The sequence below is a fragment of the Globicephala melas genome, chromosome 1, assembly GCF_963455315.2.
Source record: "Globicephala melas chromosome 1, mGloMel1.2, whole genome shotgun sequence".
NCBI lineage: Eukaryota > Metazoa > Chordata > Mammalia > Artiodactyla > Delphinidae > Globicephala > Globicephala melas.
In genome coordinates this window covers 112,538,181-112,554,611 of record NC_083314.1, presented here as the reverse complement: position 1 = coordinate 112,554,611, position 16,431 = coordinate 112,538,181, and the positions used below count along the sequence as shown (strand labels likewise).

At 35.6% G+C, this 16,431-nt stretch overlaps 1 protein-coding gene across 6 annotated transcripts in view; it reads right to left on the bottom strand.

Moving 5' to 3' along the window:
* COL24A1 (collagen type XXIV alpha 1 chain) overlaps positions 1–16,431 on the bottom strand; it is a 431,901-nt gene that overhangs the window by 347,500 nt on the left and 67,970 nt on the right. For all 6 annotated transcript variants that reach the window (XM_060303290.1, XM_060303280.1, XM_060303308.1 and 3 more), the window contains 2 exons: positions 12,151–12,204; positions 9,396–9,449 (listed from right to left, as the gene is read on the bottom strand). In XM_060303290.1, coding sequence (XP_060159273.1) covers positions 9,396–9,449; positions 12,151–12,204 — 108 coding nt within the window. The remainder of the gene's footprint in view (positions 1–9,395; positions 9,450–12,150; positions 12,205–16,431) is intronic.

The following is a 16,431-nucleotide window of genomic DNA, read 5'->3' as shown; positions in this document are numbered from 1 at the left end:
AATTTCAGCTAAACAAAAACCAAGAGAAACCATCACCAGTAGAACTGTACTCAAAGAATTATTGAAGGAATTTCTGCTAGCTAAAGGGGAGTGGCACCAGATAGAAACTCAGATCTATAGGAAGGAATTAAGAGCTTTGGAAATGAAAATAAATGAGGAAATATGAATGACTCTCTTGTTTGTTTCTTCTTTTAATTTCCTTATTAAAAGACTGATTACTTAATACAGAAATTATTGCATGGTACTGTTGGGTTTATAACGACATAGATGTAAAATAAATGACAACAGAACACAAAGGATGGAGGGATAGTAGGTAAATGTAATTGTAATGTTACAAGAGTCTTATATTTTACATGAAATATTACCATAATAACTCTAAGTAAACTACAATAAGTTAATAAGGTATACTGTAATCCCTAAAGCAACCACTAAAAATCAATCAGAGACACAGTTGAAATGCCAAGAGAAATTAAATAAAATACTAAAATATACTTGATTAACCCAAAAGAAGGTAGAAAAAGGGAATAAAGGAACAAAGAACACCTGGGATAAATGGAAAAGAAATGACAATGCAGAAGGCCAAGACCCAATCATACCAAAATTACACAAATGTAAATGAACTTAACATTCTAATTAAAAATCAGAGATTATCAAGCCAAGATAAATATAAAAAGACCCAACTATACAGTATCTATAAGAGATGCACTTTAAATATAGAAAGGTAAAGGAAAGGAAATATATATACCAGGCAGACAATAAGCATTAAAAAGTTGGTGTGGCTCTATTACTATCAAACTAGACTTCAAGAAGAGGAGTGTTACTAAAGATAAACAGAGATATTTGATAATGATAAAAAGGTCTGTCCATCAGGAAGACATAACAGTCCTTAAATATGCATGCATCACACAAGAGCTGCAAAATACATGAAGCAAACACTAACTAAACACTTCCTAAACACTAAAGAAATAAAATCCAAAATCAGAGTTGGATATTTCAACACACCTCTCTCAGTAATTAACAGAACAACGAGACAAGAGAAAACCTAGTAAGGACAGAGAAAATTTGACCACCATCATCAGCCACCATAATCGAACTGACATTTATAGAACACTATACAGAATCTTTTGAAGTTCACGTGAACTATTCATCAAGATAATCACTTGCTGGGCCATAAAATGCCTCAATAAATTTTAAAAGATTAAACTCTTCCACTGTGTGCTTTCTGAATACAATGGAACTAAATTAGAAACCAGCAACAATAAGATCACTAGAAAAGCTTCTAATTGATGGACATTAAAAAAAAAACATACTTCTAAATAACCCATGAGTAATGAAGAAAGCATATACTTCAACTTGAATGATAATGAAAACACAACACATCGAATTTTGTGGGATGCAGTTAAATCAGTCCTTAGAGAGAAATTCATAGCTCTAAATGCTTATGTTAGAATAGAGCTAAAAATCAATGAAATATTATATGGTCCATAGAAAAACTTAACAAAGCCAAAAGTTGGCTCTTTTAAAACATTAATGGAGGGCTTCCCTGGTGGCACAGTGGTTGAGAGTCCGCCTGCCGATGCAGGGGACACGGGTTCGTGCCCCGGTCCGGGAGGATCCCACATGCCGCGGAGCAGCTAGGCCCGTGAGCCATGGCCGCTGAGCCTGCGCGTCCGGGGCCTGTGCTCCGCAACGGGAGAGGACACAGCAGTAAGAGGCCCGCGTAAAGCAGGGAAAAAGGAAAAAAAAAAAAATTAATGGAAATGAACTCTTGATTTCCTCCCAGGCAAAAACAAAACAAGTAAAACCCTGAAATCATGTTCCTCCTCATTCCAGTAGATGGCAGCTCCCACAATACCAGCTGTTCAACTGCTTAAGCCTTAGATTACCTTTGACTCCTCTCTCACACCACATAAGTGACTCATCAGCAATTATGTTAACTGTACCTCAAAATACATCTAGAGTTTGACCACTTTACACCATCTCCATTGTTAAGACTCTAGTCCATGCCATCCTCACCCATAGCATGAGCTTGGGTAGACCAGTGAAGTAGTCTCCAAACTGGTGCCCCTATTTCTACCCTTCCCCTACCCCAATCTATTCTCTGTGATAGATGGAACCATCCTCCTACAACATAAATTGCATGGTATCATCTTTCTACTTAGAACTCTCCAATAAATATCTAACACAGAGTAAAATCCAAACCAAAATTCTTACCTACAAGATTCAACATAATCTGGCTCCTGCTATGTCTCTGATCTATCTCCTACCACTTATCTCATTCAGATATTCCTCAAAGACTGCCAAGCAGTCTCCTGCCTCAAGGCCTTTGGTCTTCCTGAGTTGTTTCTATTGTTTTCAACCTCTTCTTCATCAGGATTGCAAAAATGGTGATTTTTAACTCTAGTATTCTTTCTTCATTTGCTAGCTTTTTCTGTAAAGAGAAACTTCCCTTTGACAACTATTTGGTTGCACTAAGGTTCAATTCTATAAGAAAAGCAAGGCAATTTCTTAAGAAAAAATTTATTCTTTCCCTTTATTTTTCTTCTATTTACCATTTTTCAAAATAATGACACTGTGGTATAATAAAAATATACATTTGGTCTTTGTCCCTGGTTCCTAGCACAGAGCTCCTAAAACCCTTGGAATTTCCTGAGTCACAGGAGTGTCTTTTGTTATTCATAACAAGCGCTTTTTGACAACATCTGAGCTTATGCTAATGAGATGACTGGAGAGAGGGAGCTAGAGAGCTTCAGGATGGGGATGAGTCACTGGAAAGGCTAACAAGTGATTGGAGCATAGGAATTTAGCCCCATTCCCTCCCCCACCTCCAGGGAGAGGAGGGGGTGGACATTTCTCCAAAGAAGATATACAGATTGCCAACAAACACATGAAAGAATGCTCAACATCATTAATCATTAGAGAAATGCAAATCAAAACTGCAATGAGATATCATCTCACACCAGTCAGAATGGCCATCATCAAAAAATCTAGAAACAATAAATGCTGGAGAGGGTGTGGAGAAAAGGGAACACTCTTGCACTGCTGGTGGGAATGTGAATTGGTACAGCCACTATGGAGAACAGTATGGAGGTTCCTTAAAAAACTACAAATAGAATTACCATATGACCCAGCAATCCCACTACTGGGCATATACCCTGAGAAAACCATAATTCAAAAAGAGTCATGTACCAAAATGTTCATTGCAGCTCTATTTACAATAGCCAGGAGATGGAAACAACCTAAGTGTTCATCATCGGATGAATGGATAAAGAAGATGTGGCACATATATACAATGGAATATTACTCAGCCATAAAAAGAAACGAAATTGAGTTATTTGTAGTGAGGTGGATGGACCTAGAGTCTGTCATACAGAGTGAAGTAAGTGAGAAAGAGAAAGACAAATACCGTATACTAACACATATATTTGGAATCTAAGAAAAAAAAAAAGGTCATGAAGAACCTAGGGGTAAGACGGGAATAAAGACACAGACCTACTAGAGAATGGACTTGAGGATATGGGGAGGGGGAGCGGTGAGCTGTGACGGGGTGAGAGAGTGGCATGGACATGTATACACTACCAAATGTAAAATAGATAGCTAGTGGGAGGCAGCCGCATAGCACAGGGAAATCAGCTCAGTGCTTTGTAACCACCTAGAGGGGTGGAATGGGGAGGGTGGGAGGGAGGGAGATGCAAAAGGGAAGAGATTTGGGAACATATGTATATGTATAACTGATTCACTTTGTTATAAAGCAGAATCTAACACACCATTGTAAAGCAATTATACTCCAATAAAGATGTAAAAACAAACAAACAAAACAAACAAAAAAACTCTTGAACAAAGACATTCCAAGAGCTTCCAGTAGGTGAACACACTGATGTGCTGGGAAGATGACGCACCTGGGGAGTGCATGGAAGCTCCAGGTTCCCACCCTCCACATTTTGCCCTATGCATCTCTACCATTTAGCTACTTGAATTGTATTTTTTAATAATAAATTGGTAAACCTAATTAAAGTGTTTTCCTGAGTTCTGTGAGCTGTTCTAGCAAAATAGCAAACCTGGGAGAAAGGAAGAGATTATGGGAATCCCTGAACATGTAAGTCAGCCAGGCAGAAGTGTGAATAGCCTGGGCAACCCATCTGTTGCTGGCATCTCAAGTGTGGGGAGTCTTGTGGGACTGAGCCCTTAAATCTGTGGAGTCTGACGCTAAATTAGGGTAGTGTCAGAACTGAATTGAATTGTTGAATATTCAATTGGTGTCAGAGAATTTGACAATCTCATAGATGTAATTCCCCAGCATCCTCTAAAGGTGACCAATGAGGTTTTGTCTGTTTTTAACTACATTATAACTCATGGATTTAGAGATATTTGTTATGATTCAATCCACTACAGTTATTATCCTTAATGATGCTCATTATACCAATCTTTGGCTAGTGGAAGCCTTTTTAAATTGGCTCCTGAATCCTTCTAACATGAACCCAATAGATTTTGATAGCTAGAAGGAAAAAATTTTAATATATTTGTCATATTTGTCTGGCCCTTTACAAAAAGGTCCCTACATTGCGTCGACTAATAGGAACACCTCAGTCTTCACCATTTTATCATACTTTACATTTTCAGAATGTTGGACTGAAAATTTTTCATAGCAATCTGACTCAGTAAAAAATTCTTAGAATGGGTCAGCATCTATACTCAACACATTTATTTAATTCACACACAAGGAAAATGGGACTTTCAGTTTAGAGAAATAATGATGGAGACATGGTAGCAGAGGGTCAACACCAGGAATAAAACAGCACAAAGATATATTCCTTGGAAATTCAATATTTACCATTATTGATAACATCTCATTTAATATTACTAATGGGACACTGTTATTGCAGTTTATTAAGGTTAGATGTTTTCATTTAACTGGATTAAATTTGATGGAGCTATTGAACCTGACTAAAGTAATATAAGCTATGAATGTCCATGGGAAGGTTTTAAGCTGCCTTTAAGAAGCATTTTTGGGAAACAAACTATCTGGACGCAAATAGATTGCCTGGACTAGAATTATAAGTGTAGGCTAGGGTAGGCCAAAGATCTAGATTCTGCATTTGGACTCATGTCCAAAGATCTACTGCGTAATTGATCATGTGTTAACTAATAGTAATAAAAAATGTCCAGTACCCTGCGAATAAAGTTCATATTAAATAAGTAAATATGATGAACTGTGTACCCAGAAGGCATTTGGTGGCAAGAAAAGAGTCATTCTTTCTAGCAAATAGAGAAACAGAATTCACTTCCTTGTGTTGTTGTTTTTTTTTATGAAGACAATATTTCTACCCTTAGTCTACTGATTTCAGCTAATGATTTCAGCTAAATAACTCAATAGTCTTTGTTTTAAATCAATTAGTCTTAATAATGCTGAAAAAATGCTATATTACCCACTAAATTTTTATGTGGCATTTTATTCTTCTACTATTTAACAATTTAACAACACAGTTCTGAGAGGCTAGAGTTCAGTTTCACTCTTTATGGACTTTATATGTTATTATCAGTATCCAAAGGATAAGCTGGAACCTTGGAATGGACATATTTTGTTACTATTACTAAATGAATTCAGCAAGTCTTTAATTACATTAGGTTATTACCCTACCCAAACCCTTCCTCTTTAAGGTACTGTTTCATAAATGAACTCCTCACTATGTTAGTAGAGACAAACTGGTGTAAGGGAAAGAGTAAAACAGATCTATTTCTGATGCCAGTTACAACTGTGTTACCTTGGTTAAGTACTTACCTCTCTGAATATGTTTTCTTCTGTGGAAAGTAGAAGGTAATAAAGCCTGCTCTGAACAGTACTCTTAACTGAAGTGGAACTGAATGAGATGGCATACATAAAATAATTATATGCTTAATAACTGCTAGTTCTCATTCCCTTATGATGCCAGTGCCTTGTTTCTAATGTTAAGTCTGCTTATTGTTTCAGTTTAACATTTACTGAGTGCCCAACACATGCTGGGCACTGGGCTGGACACAAAGGCAAGGATGAGTAAGATCTGGCCACTGCATTCAAGTAACTCAGAATCTACTAAGGAAGACGAACAGATGTGTGAAAACTCATTTTGCTCGAACAGAGGTGAGAACTACCAAAGATCAGTTTACACTTTTTGTCCTTTATGATAAATACTAACTTAATTGTAAAAGTATAACAGAAAATAAATTAATTTTTGCATCAATCAAGAGTATGTTAGCAAAATAAGCTTTATTCTTATAAACTTTTAAATAGTCTTATAAATAGAACATATTTCTTTACTATATTAAGGTATTTTCATTCATAAGAGCCACAAGACTTTTTTTTTTACTTAACAAATAATAAATGCGATACTTTCAGTAAAAGTTTCATTGCTAAATAGCCTAGTTACCTTATAAGTAGCTCCTCCAGAAAAGGGCAATAATGTTTTCTTAAGTGTCAACTACACACAAGTATTCTACCAGGTGTTTTACATGCTTCATGCCATTAACTTATATAAGGTATATCTTTTGGTTCTGAGACAGGCTGGGACCTGGGACTCTTTGCTGCAATGCTGCAATGCCTGCACCTGGACAAACCTCTCCTCAAGCAACAAAACACAAAGACACTATCAGGGACTAAAAATAACTGTGTGCATGTGCAGTTGGGACAAATTATGGATAAAAGATACAAAAAGACCAAAAAAAACCCCCAACTGCCACTTTTGAAGAGCTGGGAGCAAAATCCAGGTACTGCTCATTCCCCCTAAACTCAACACAACCAAAGGGGTGGGCAAAACACCTAAGTCACCCCTCTGGCCCGACCCTTGGACACACCCCTACCCTCACCCCATATAAGGAACTAGCAATTTCTATTGATTAGGGAAGGCCAAGAACCCTGGTATCAGTTCTAACAATTTTTATAAAGCACATTAATCCAAATATGACTGTATAAAGGTTCCATAATGCATTGTATTTTACATTTCAGTTAAACCTTTCTAAACTTGCAATTGCCTTAATTTGGTCTTTTCATAGGTTCAGGTAACCCCTTTTGAAATGGACAGATCATTTCTTGTCCAAGCGACAAGACGAATCTTTATAAAATTTCCTTAGAGGCCAATAATTCTATGTTATTCTTGCTAAACAATAACTGAAAAGAGAAAAATGCTGAAAGTGTCTTTATACTCTAAAATCCCTTAATCTAAAAGGGATTTTTGTTCTCTGAAGAAAAATAAATCCTGTGATTACATGTCAAAATTTATTGTTGAGAGAATGAAATTTGCATTTTTATTGTACTGTCTTGAATAAATACTATAAGAGGATTATAAAGTATAAGCCTTGAATGTTCTATTAATCCTGATTACTTTAAAGTGCATATTAAATACCTAGGAAAATTGGTTTCACAAACCACATGCTACAAGCTTTACTTGATTCATTTAAGACACAGTGGTGATTTTTAACACCTGTCACAATCTAATGTCCTCCACAAATATGTGCAGTTAAAACAAATCATGGTCAGTCTTGGCTATTTTGAACGTGGTTATCAAATTATCAAATTAAATATGAATTAAAGACTAATATTCAGGTCTATACAACTAAGTTCCCAAGAGGTTCAGTTAGTTGCTTGCAAATAAAAGTGGAGGTTTTAAAATCCCTAATATATGGGTTCATAAAAATATGTTATTGGTAAACAGTTATAGTCAAAATTTTACTCACACTACTAAATATAATATTAAAGAGAAATCTTGAGATTAAGATTTCATCTCTCCTAGTTCATTTTACCAAAGACACATATTCATACCAGTCAACACTGAAAAATATCCTGTTTTTAATCTTTGGACAATGAAAGTTTTTTGTTACAAAGTTCATCATTTTCTCAAGTATTTTCTCTTGAATAAGTACACACATTTTAAGAAGTCAATTAAATCAAAGGCTTTCCACTATCTCTACCTTCATCTCTCCTCACCCTATTCTCTATCTTTTTTGTTTGTTTCAAGTATCTGTTTGCTACTGGCTAAGGTAGGGGAAGGGGAGGACGACACAAACCATGTGGAAACCCAGCCCTCCCCCATTCTGTCTTCCTTCTTGTTGTGGAGATCAGGGTGTTAGCAGGACGGCAAGCCCCCTAGAACTTCAGCTCTGTGGAAAAACACGAGCTGGGTCTTTACAACTACATTAGCCTTTCACTAAATATCCTGAAAGTCCCCCCAAAAGCGTGAAGGCGAGGGAATCACAAAGTTAAGAACAAACTTCTAATTTCTTTAGAAGGCATTTGTCTTTTTTCTCACTGTTACACATCCAGACTTTAGTTAAGTCTCTTTTCTCTCTGAGATACGTTATTAAACTCAAAAAAATGCTGACAGTGATGAGAAACTTTGGGAAATTTAGATTTAAAATATCTGTTATCATTATTACGTATTAATAATAATGATACTACTTATGACATGTTAACACTGTTAAGGGTTTTACTCACAATTTATTTAGCCTTCACTCCAGCCCTCTGAGGACATACTATGATTTTTCCTATTTTGGAGAAGAAGAAAGTGAAGCTTAAAGCCGCTAAGCAAGTAATTTTCTTCTAGTCATACAAATCAAGAGGGCTAAAACCTGAACCCCAATCAGTTAAGACTCCAAAACCTGTGTTCTTAAGCTCTATCCTATCTTAACCTATATCTATATGGTAACATCTATATGGTTACTTTTGAGTGAGATAATTAATAAGCAGAGTGGTTATTAATGACCCTAAAATATTCATGATGTTACTGGAAACCAAAACCCTAATGCTTAACGCATATATATAAATTTAACTATCTTTCCAATTCCATACCTGCTCTCAAGGTAACCAGCCTGGTATATATTCTTCCATCCGTTTTTACTATACTCATACTACTATCTATCACACTATTATCTACCATGCTACCACTACACAACAATGTATGCTCATATATATATACAGGCTTTCAGGTTAGTTGTTCTCATAAAAATATGAGTATCCTATAAGCATTATCCTCACAGATCTTTTTCAGGTAAAAATATTAGGAAAGTGTGGAACAGGGAAATAAATCATATTTTATTTCCTCAGTACTTATCTATACATTAAAATAGCCTTGATTTAAGGTAAATTACTCAAATCATAATCTGTATATTTCAGAGGTTTCCATATATTGCCATCGTATTTTGACAATAAAGACTTTGGAATACCAAAGCAGGGCTGTGCTTGCCTTTACCACTGGCTATATATAAATCCAAGTGTGGCGGGCTCTCAGAGGAGCCTGGCTCTCTGTCGGGCTAAGACCATCTTGCTGAAGAATCATGCTCTGGAAATGACAGAGGTCCTCAATATCCCAAGGTTGGCTTTTAAAAGTTAAAGATCTTCTTTACGATACTCACTAATAATCACTCACCTTTGGACCTGGTAATCCAGGTAACCCAGGATTTCCATGTGGCCCTGGTATGCCCTGCAAATAGTGAGAAAAAAAAAAAAAGAAAGATCATTCTTAGCACAGATCTAGATACAAATAAAAGACAGTGGTTATTATAACATTCAAATAAATATTATGTAATTCATTAAAATGGATATATTATTTTACAAAGTTCTTTATCTCTTCTGAGATCTTGGATATTTCAGTCTTGGAGAAGACTAATTATAGAGCAGAACTGTGGTTTCTGTTTTTGCTTCAAAACACTGTCCTTGAGGTGTTTACGTCCTTTATTTACCGCCCCTATCTCCAGCCACATTGCTTAGTGCTACTTCTAAAAGTTGTGCAGAGTAAGAAGCCTAAAAATAACAAAGTGCAGTTGTTTAGTTACTCTCCTCTCAACATATGGTAACCCTTTCTGCACTTGGGTTTTTGTTTCTGCTATCATGCATACCTTAAAGACTTACCTCATTTAACCTTGCCCCCCTACACCTGCCCAAACCACGTTCAAGCATCAACTGAGATACCACCTCATTTTTAAATCTTGGCTACACCAGCATGAAGGGATTTCTCTTTCTTACTCATTTCCACAGAAATTGGGGCATGTAAAATTTATTTGCAATTAGTTGTATATTGCCTTGGGATATTTCTGCCATTTAAATATTTTATTGCTATTTTAACTTCCTTATGACATATGTTTAGTTTCAGAATTATAAATTCTTTGAAAAGAGTCTGTTTTTCGCAGGCTCAGCAGCCATGGCTCACGGGCCCAGCCGCTCCGTGGCATGTGGGATCATCGCAGACTGGGGCACGGACCCGTGTCGCCTGCATCGGCAGACGGACTCTCAACCACTGCGCCACCAGGGAAGCCCAAGGGTCTGTTTTGAATATTACCAGTGTAGTACTTAGCGCATAGCAACGTCTCAATGAATATTTGTCAATTTGGAGAGTTCCCTGGTGGTTCAGTGGTTAGGACTGGGTGCTTTCACTGCCGTGGCCTGGGTTCAATCTCTGGTCAGGGAATAAAGATCCCAAAAGCCACACAAGGGAGGCCAAAAAAGAAAAAGGAATATTTGTCAATTTGAATTCAATAACTGCTTCTATTTACTAAATACCTACTATTGTGCAAGTAACTGTGTTAATGCTTTACTTTTTAATTACTAATCCTTATAACAATCCTGCAAGGTGGTTATTTACTCCCATTTATAAATGGGGAACCTTAGGTTCACACAACCAGCAAGTAGAAGACTAAGATTCATCTCCAGAAGGTCCTCCTATACTCATTTGGGCTTAGTACCACACCCCTGCGCTCTTCAGCTACACCTCCATCTTGACACATAAATAGTTATTAATTATCTATTTATCTGTCTTTTCACTTCTGAACTAATAGAGCATTATGTTTCAGAAAGGAGAGGGGTGCTGGCAATGCAAACACTGAAGGTATATCTAGCAAGATGAAAACTAAGGGCAAAAATTAGATTTCATGACATCTCATTCGTGTAGTCTTCCAAAACAAATTTCAATAAAGCAGATGGAAAAATTTATAAGGATTAACAAATGAGTTTTTGATGTAGATGTGGGTGCAATGGGTATAAAGGATTATTTCACAAAGCTCAGTAGTGCAAGAGTGAGCAAGGACAATATCTTTAGGAAAAATTAGCATCAATGAAAGTTTGGGATTTTTAAAAAAGATCACTTGCTGGTTGTTGCCAAATAACATAGAATCTAAGGAGAGAAAAAGGTCATGCTGTGGGAGAACAGCCTTAATGGTGGAGAGGGAATGCAATTAGTGCAAAGGTGAACTCAGTCCCTCAGAGAAGTAGGATCCAGGGTTTCCTGACAGAAAAGTAGGAGGACAGAAATGGTCTGCTGGCTGGAAGAGAGGGAGCAAGTTTAGAAGACACTCTGGGAGGAATGTGGTAGGTCATCAAGTATAAAGAAAGAAATGTTAAACAGCTACAACGGAGTGAGCAATCATCTTCAGCCTCATATGGACAAGATCTTGATGTGAATAGGACCATTTAAAGTAACATTTTAGGGTGATTTTTCATTATATTGTTTATATGATAAATAAAAATCAGTAAAGAAAGTGGATCATTTATGGCATTTGCATTTGTCTTTATAACACACAATCACAATTCTTTTTCTAGCTCTTTGAAGAATTTCCGCTAGTAGAAGTCCATTCTTTTTTTTTTTTTTTTGAGGTTGGAAAGAAACTAATTCTAACACAGCAATAAATCTTTTGTTGGACCTGTGTAATGTGAGAAACTACTGCTTATCCTTAAGGCAGCTTTTTCCTCAGGACAATTACTTTTTTACTTTATAGCTCCAATATTTTCCATTATATAATCCAGGAATGTACTATTTTAAGGCCGCCCACTCTTTTTCATTTCCCAAAGTAAATGAACCCCACCTTGGACTATCAACTGTAGATGAGATCACTTTATAACTAAGAATAATGTTACAAATAGCACTCAAACAGTCACTAATCTACAAATTTGATTATCTTTCTTGAGCATGCTCACAGAGAATGCTTTGGGGCTGGGTGTTCATACTCAAATAAACAGCTGGCACGTATTCCCAGGCTTCTCTTGAATTGGCAAAGGTAGGGCTAATTTCCTACCTTTGCCAATCCAGGGCAGATTTCCAAGGGAAGTACATACTGTACAATACTAGGAAAAAACATACTGGAAAGCTACCAGTTCTAACAGCAAGTGAGAAACGGAGGTCATCTACTTACCCGTGGACCTCTCTTTCCTGATGGACCTGGGATACCTGCTGGGCCAGAAGGACCCTTGGAAAACAAATGCCGAGATATTAGGCATGATAACAGATGCATCCTCTCTCACAAGTCTTGCTAAGAGTCTCACTCCAGGGGTCCTTTTCCATCCCTAGTTACCAGCTGATGATTTTCAAACAACATGAAACCCCTCACCCTAATCAGCAGGGGTGAGAGCTAAAACTCAAGACGTCCTCTTTAATCTGGCTAGATATGGCAGCAGGAAGTCTATGACTTATGGTTACGGCCACTGTATCTGGTTTTCACAGGGACCATAACTAGTAGTTTCGTGGGTAGTTTTTTACCTAAATTTACTTTTACTACTGAAGGAGGAATTCAATTTAGGGTTTAGAGACCAACAACTACAGGTTTTTTCAAATACATTTCAACAGAAGACTTGCCTTGAAAAATTAAAGCACTAACCATTTTATGTTCTTTTAAAAGGCTTATACCAAGGATCTGTGTAATGTGTTAAACTGTTACAATGAGATCCTTCTAGTATATTCAGTAATAAATCTGCCTTACACAAAATGCAGCATACCAGGAGGTCACTAATAAGAGTTAAATGGTTTGTAAAAACAAAATATGAAAGCAAAAACAGGTCAATTTTTAAAGTATTCTGAGTTCTTTAAATGTCACTTATTAAATATATCAAATAAGAAATAGGAAACTACTACTTTGTTTCCTCATATTATGCCTTATGTCATCTTTTTTTGCTTTAACAATCAACTGTAGAAGAATAAGTGTTCATTTGGGATACGGTTAATACATATTCATTCATTCATCTGTCCATTAATTTCATTGTTACTGTGCACTCTGCTGCCATGGCATTATCCTTGATGTCTACAGAGCATACGCACATTCCATTTTACAAACATTCATTCATTATTGCAGTAAAAATACTACAAGTTTTGAAATGAGACATATCAAGGTTAAGATATTAGCCCTACCATTAACAAGTAGCATGGTCTACTGATCCTCATTTTTATGTAACATTTTTATCTTTGAAACTTTCTCCTTTATTAATGCTACAGTCATTTTGCAGTTTTCTAATGCTCTTTATAGTTCAAACTGTCCATTTTCCTTTTAATTTTTTTCCTTCTCCTACTCCTTAATAAAAACCTTTCATGTATTCTCTAATATTAAGAGAAAAGGAATAGTCTTATTCAACCACAGAAGAGTAATATTTCTGTTCTCCCTCCTGAGCCATTCAAATATTCTGCATCATTATTATATCACTAGCTTCCATCAAAAACTGACTTTCACTTATTTTCAAAAAAAATTAAAATTCTTTTCAAATTATTTCTGGTTCTGCTGTTATCATCAGAACTTACCAGCTGATGATTTGAAGTCCCCCAAAATAAGAACTAAAAATAAAAACTAAATGCAAAATTAAAACAAAATATCTAGTTTGGTTTATTGCCCTGTCACGCTACTTTGTGACATAAGAAAACACTACTACATTCACACTGAAAAAGAAGTTAATATTACAGTTAATGTTAGATACTAAGGAGAAAAGACTATATTTTGTGTTGTGACTGAAATATTTGAATTGTTTAATAAGCAATAAATAAAACTCAATTTTAACTTGTCTTCACAATTTTGCATTTCCATATCTTTGAGAACAGGTTATTAATAGGCATTTTCTAGAAACCAGAGAAGGAAAGTAATTTTATGTGACTTTTTTTATGAGTTACTTTTGATAAATAAAGTACTAAAAAAGGCACTTTAACTTTCAGCTTATTGGTTATTAAGAGAAAGTATAATTCAATTAAAAGAGCAATGGTATGGCAATCATCCAATCTAGATTCAAATCATGCTTCAATCATTTACTTGCTGAATGACCCTAGACAAGTCAATTACTCTATCTAAGCCTTAGTTTCCTCATCTTTATAATACTGATGACAAAAAATTTATTTTTCAGTGTTATTGTAAGCATTAAAGATATTGTACTATATAAAATACCTGTAACTATGTCTGATATACAGTACTTAACCAATAAACTATAGAGCAATTTTTTAAAAGGTATGGCTGGGGCACAGGCAGTATTCAATTAATGTTAGTTATAATACTATTATTACTAGGGTAATATATATACTAAGGCAAATGTATTCAGTCCTTCTAAGAGATAGTAATATCTGGTCAATTAATCTTGGAAGTCCTACATCTAAAGTTCCCTCTATAATTCATTCACTCATTCATTCATTCACTCACTCAATAAACATTAGTAAACATCAAACCCTCCCGGAGGTGGCAGTGAGATAAAAAAACACCCATTAATAAATAAACACATAATATACATTTTATTTAGTGATATGAAGAAAAGAACAAGCAACCGAGAGAGATCAACAGTGTACATAATTTATATTGTGGTAACAGAGAAGGCTCTCTGAGGAAGTGCTAAGTTATATCTAAAAAATGAAGAGGAGTAATGAAAGAGGAGAAAATAAAATTCCAGAAAACAGGAGTAAAATGAATTAGGGCATGAGTAAAATAAAACAAAACAAAGAAAAATTACAGTCTTATCAAGGAGATAAAAGAAACCCAATGGTGCGATTAAGCAAAAGTGGAACAAAATGAGGTTGCAGAGGAAAGCAGGGGCCAGATGATATACGACTGCATGGGTCATGATAAAGAGTTTTTAGTTTATTCTAACTGCTTTACTCTTCAGTCACTGAAGAGTTTAAGAAGATAAATGACATGATCTAATTTATATTTTAAATCGATCACTAGAGAATTTATATAAAAGATAGCAGAATGAGAACCCTCCTTCCCTCAAAACCACTGAAAACAACAAAAAACACCAAAAGAAGAAAACATCTCTGATGAAACAAGGAAAAGACCAAAACCACAAACCAAAAATATGAAAATTCTCTTCCAAATATTGAGACAGTTTGGAGTAAGGAAAGATGCTGAGAGATGACCAAAAACAAAAAACAAACAAAAAACCTTTTCAGACGTCAAAGCTTAGACAGGCTACAGATATCTAAAAGTATATCAGTCCAGAAAGTTCATACCAACAATCCTTTAATAACAATAGTAAAGTTTAAGGAAATGGGAAAGCCACAGGACATATAATTCATGACCCTGTAAAGACCCAGTTCAAACAACCAGGAGTAAGGAAAGTAGAGCTGAAGAGGAAGAACACATTTTCATGATCTGCAACAAATCTCCTAACTTCAGGAGATTTCTGGTTGTGAGAGGGGGTAGAAGACAAGAGCATAAATCATCATATCACTTCTCAGAGCAATATAGAGGTCTTCACGTACATGAAAATGAGAGGAGATATGTTTCTGGATAGAGGACAAAATAAATATGGAAAGACGGTGTTGAAGATAGCAACTTAAATTTGATGTTGTGTACCACTACTTCCCTTTGCCTCTCCCTATAGAATTCTGAAGCAAATAGTGACCCAGATAGAGTTGTCTTTATTTTAAAAATGAGTAATAACCAGAAAGAAACCAGCAAGGGACCTATGCATATTGAGGGGAGGGGAAAGTGTGAGAACAGAAACATAAATTAAAAGTAGATGAAAACTGTTTACCAGAAGAGGAATCACTCCACGCAACAGAGAAAAAGTTCATATAGTTCACTATAGATTCAAAAAATTTCAAGATGCTATTTTTCTACAAAATGAGAGCTCAAAGAAGAGTTATAAGACATTAAAAATAACAACCAAGGTAATAAAATGTGAGCCAGAGAGCTTAAAGATTGAAAGAGCAAAAAAGAAACAATTATAGATGAAAGCCAGGTCAGAAACAATAAAAACTGACTACAACTGAACAAATCAATTAAGGGATATAGATGTAGTTTAACTGAATTCACATAAAACAAAGTGGAAAAATGCAATCACATGGACATGACTGTAGAGAAGATAATAAATACTATCATCACAAAGGACATTTAACATATACTAGTATGCCTGAAGAATAATATAGAAAAATGCAAAAGAAAAATACCTGAGAATATAAGGACAGACTTTTCTATAATAAGTAAAAATAATCTTCAGATCAAAAGAGTACCAGAAAAAACTGATACAGAACCTAACAGGTTTGATGAAATGAACTTCAAAGATAACAAAAGAACTGCATGGGCATACAGAGGAAAAACAGTCACCTACAAGTAGGAAAAATCAGGCTGGCCTCAGACTTCACACAGTAACATCCACTTCAAGAAGCAGTGCAGCAGTCTCTACAAAGTTCATCATTTCATCACCATTCACTCTCTCATTAGCTTTCTAAA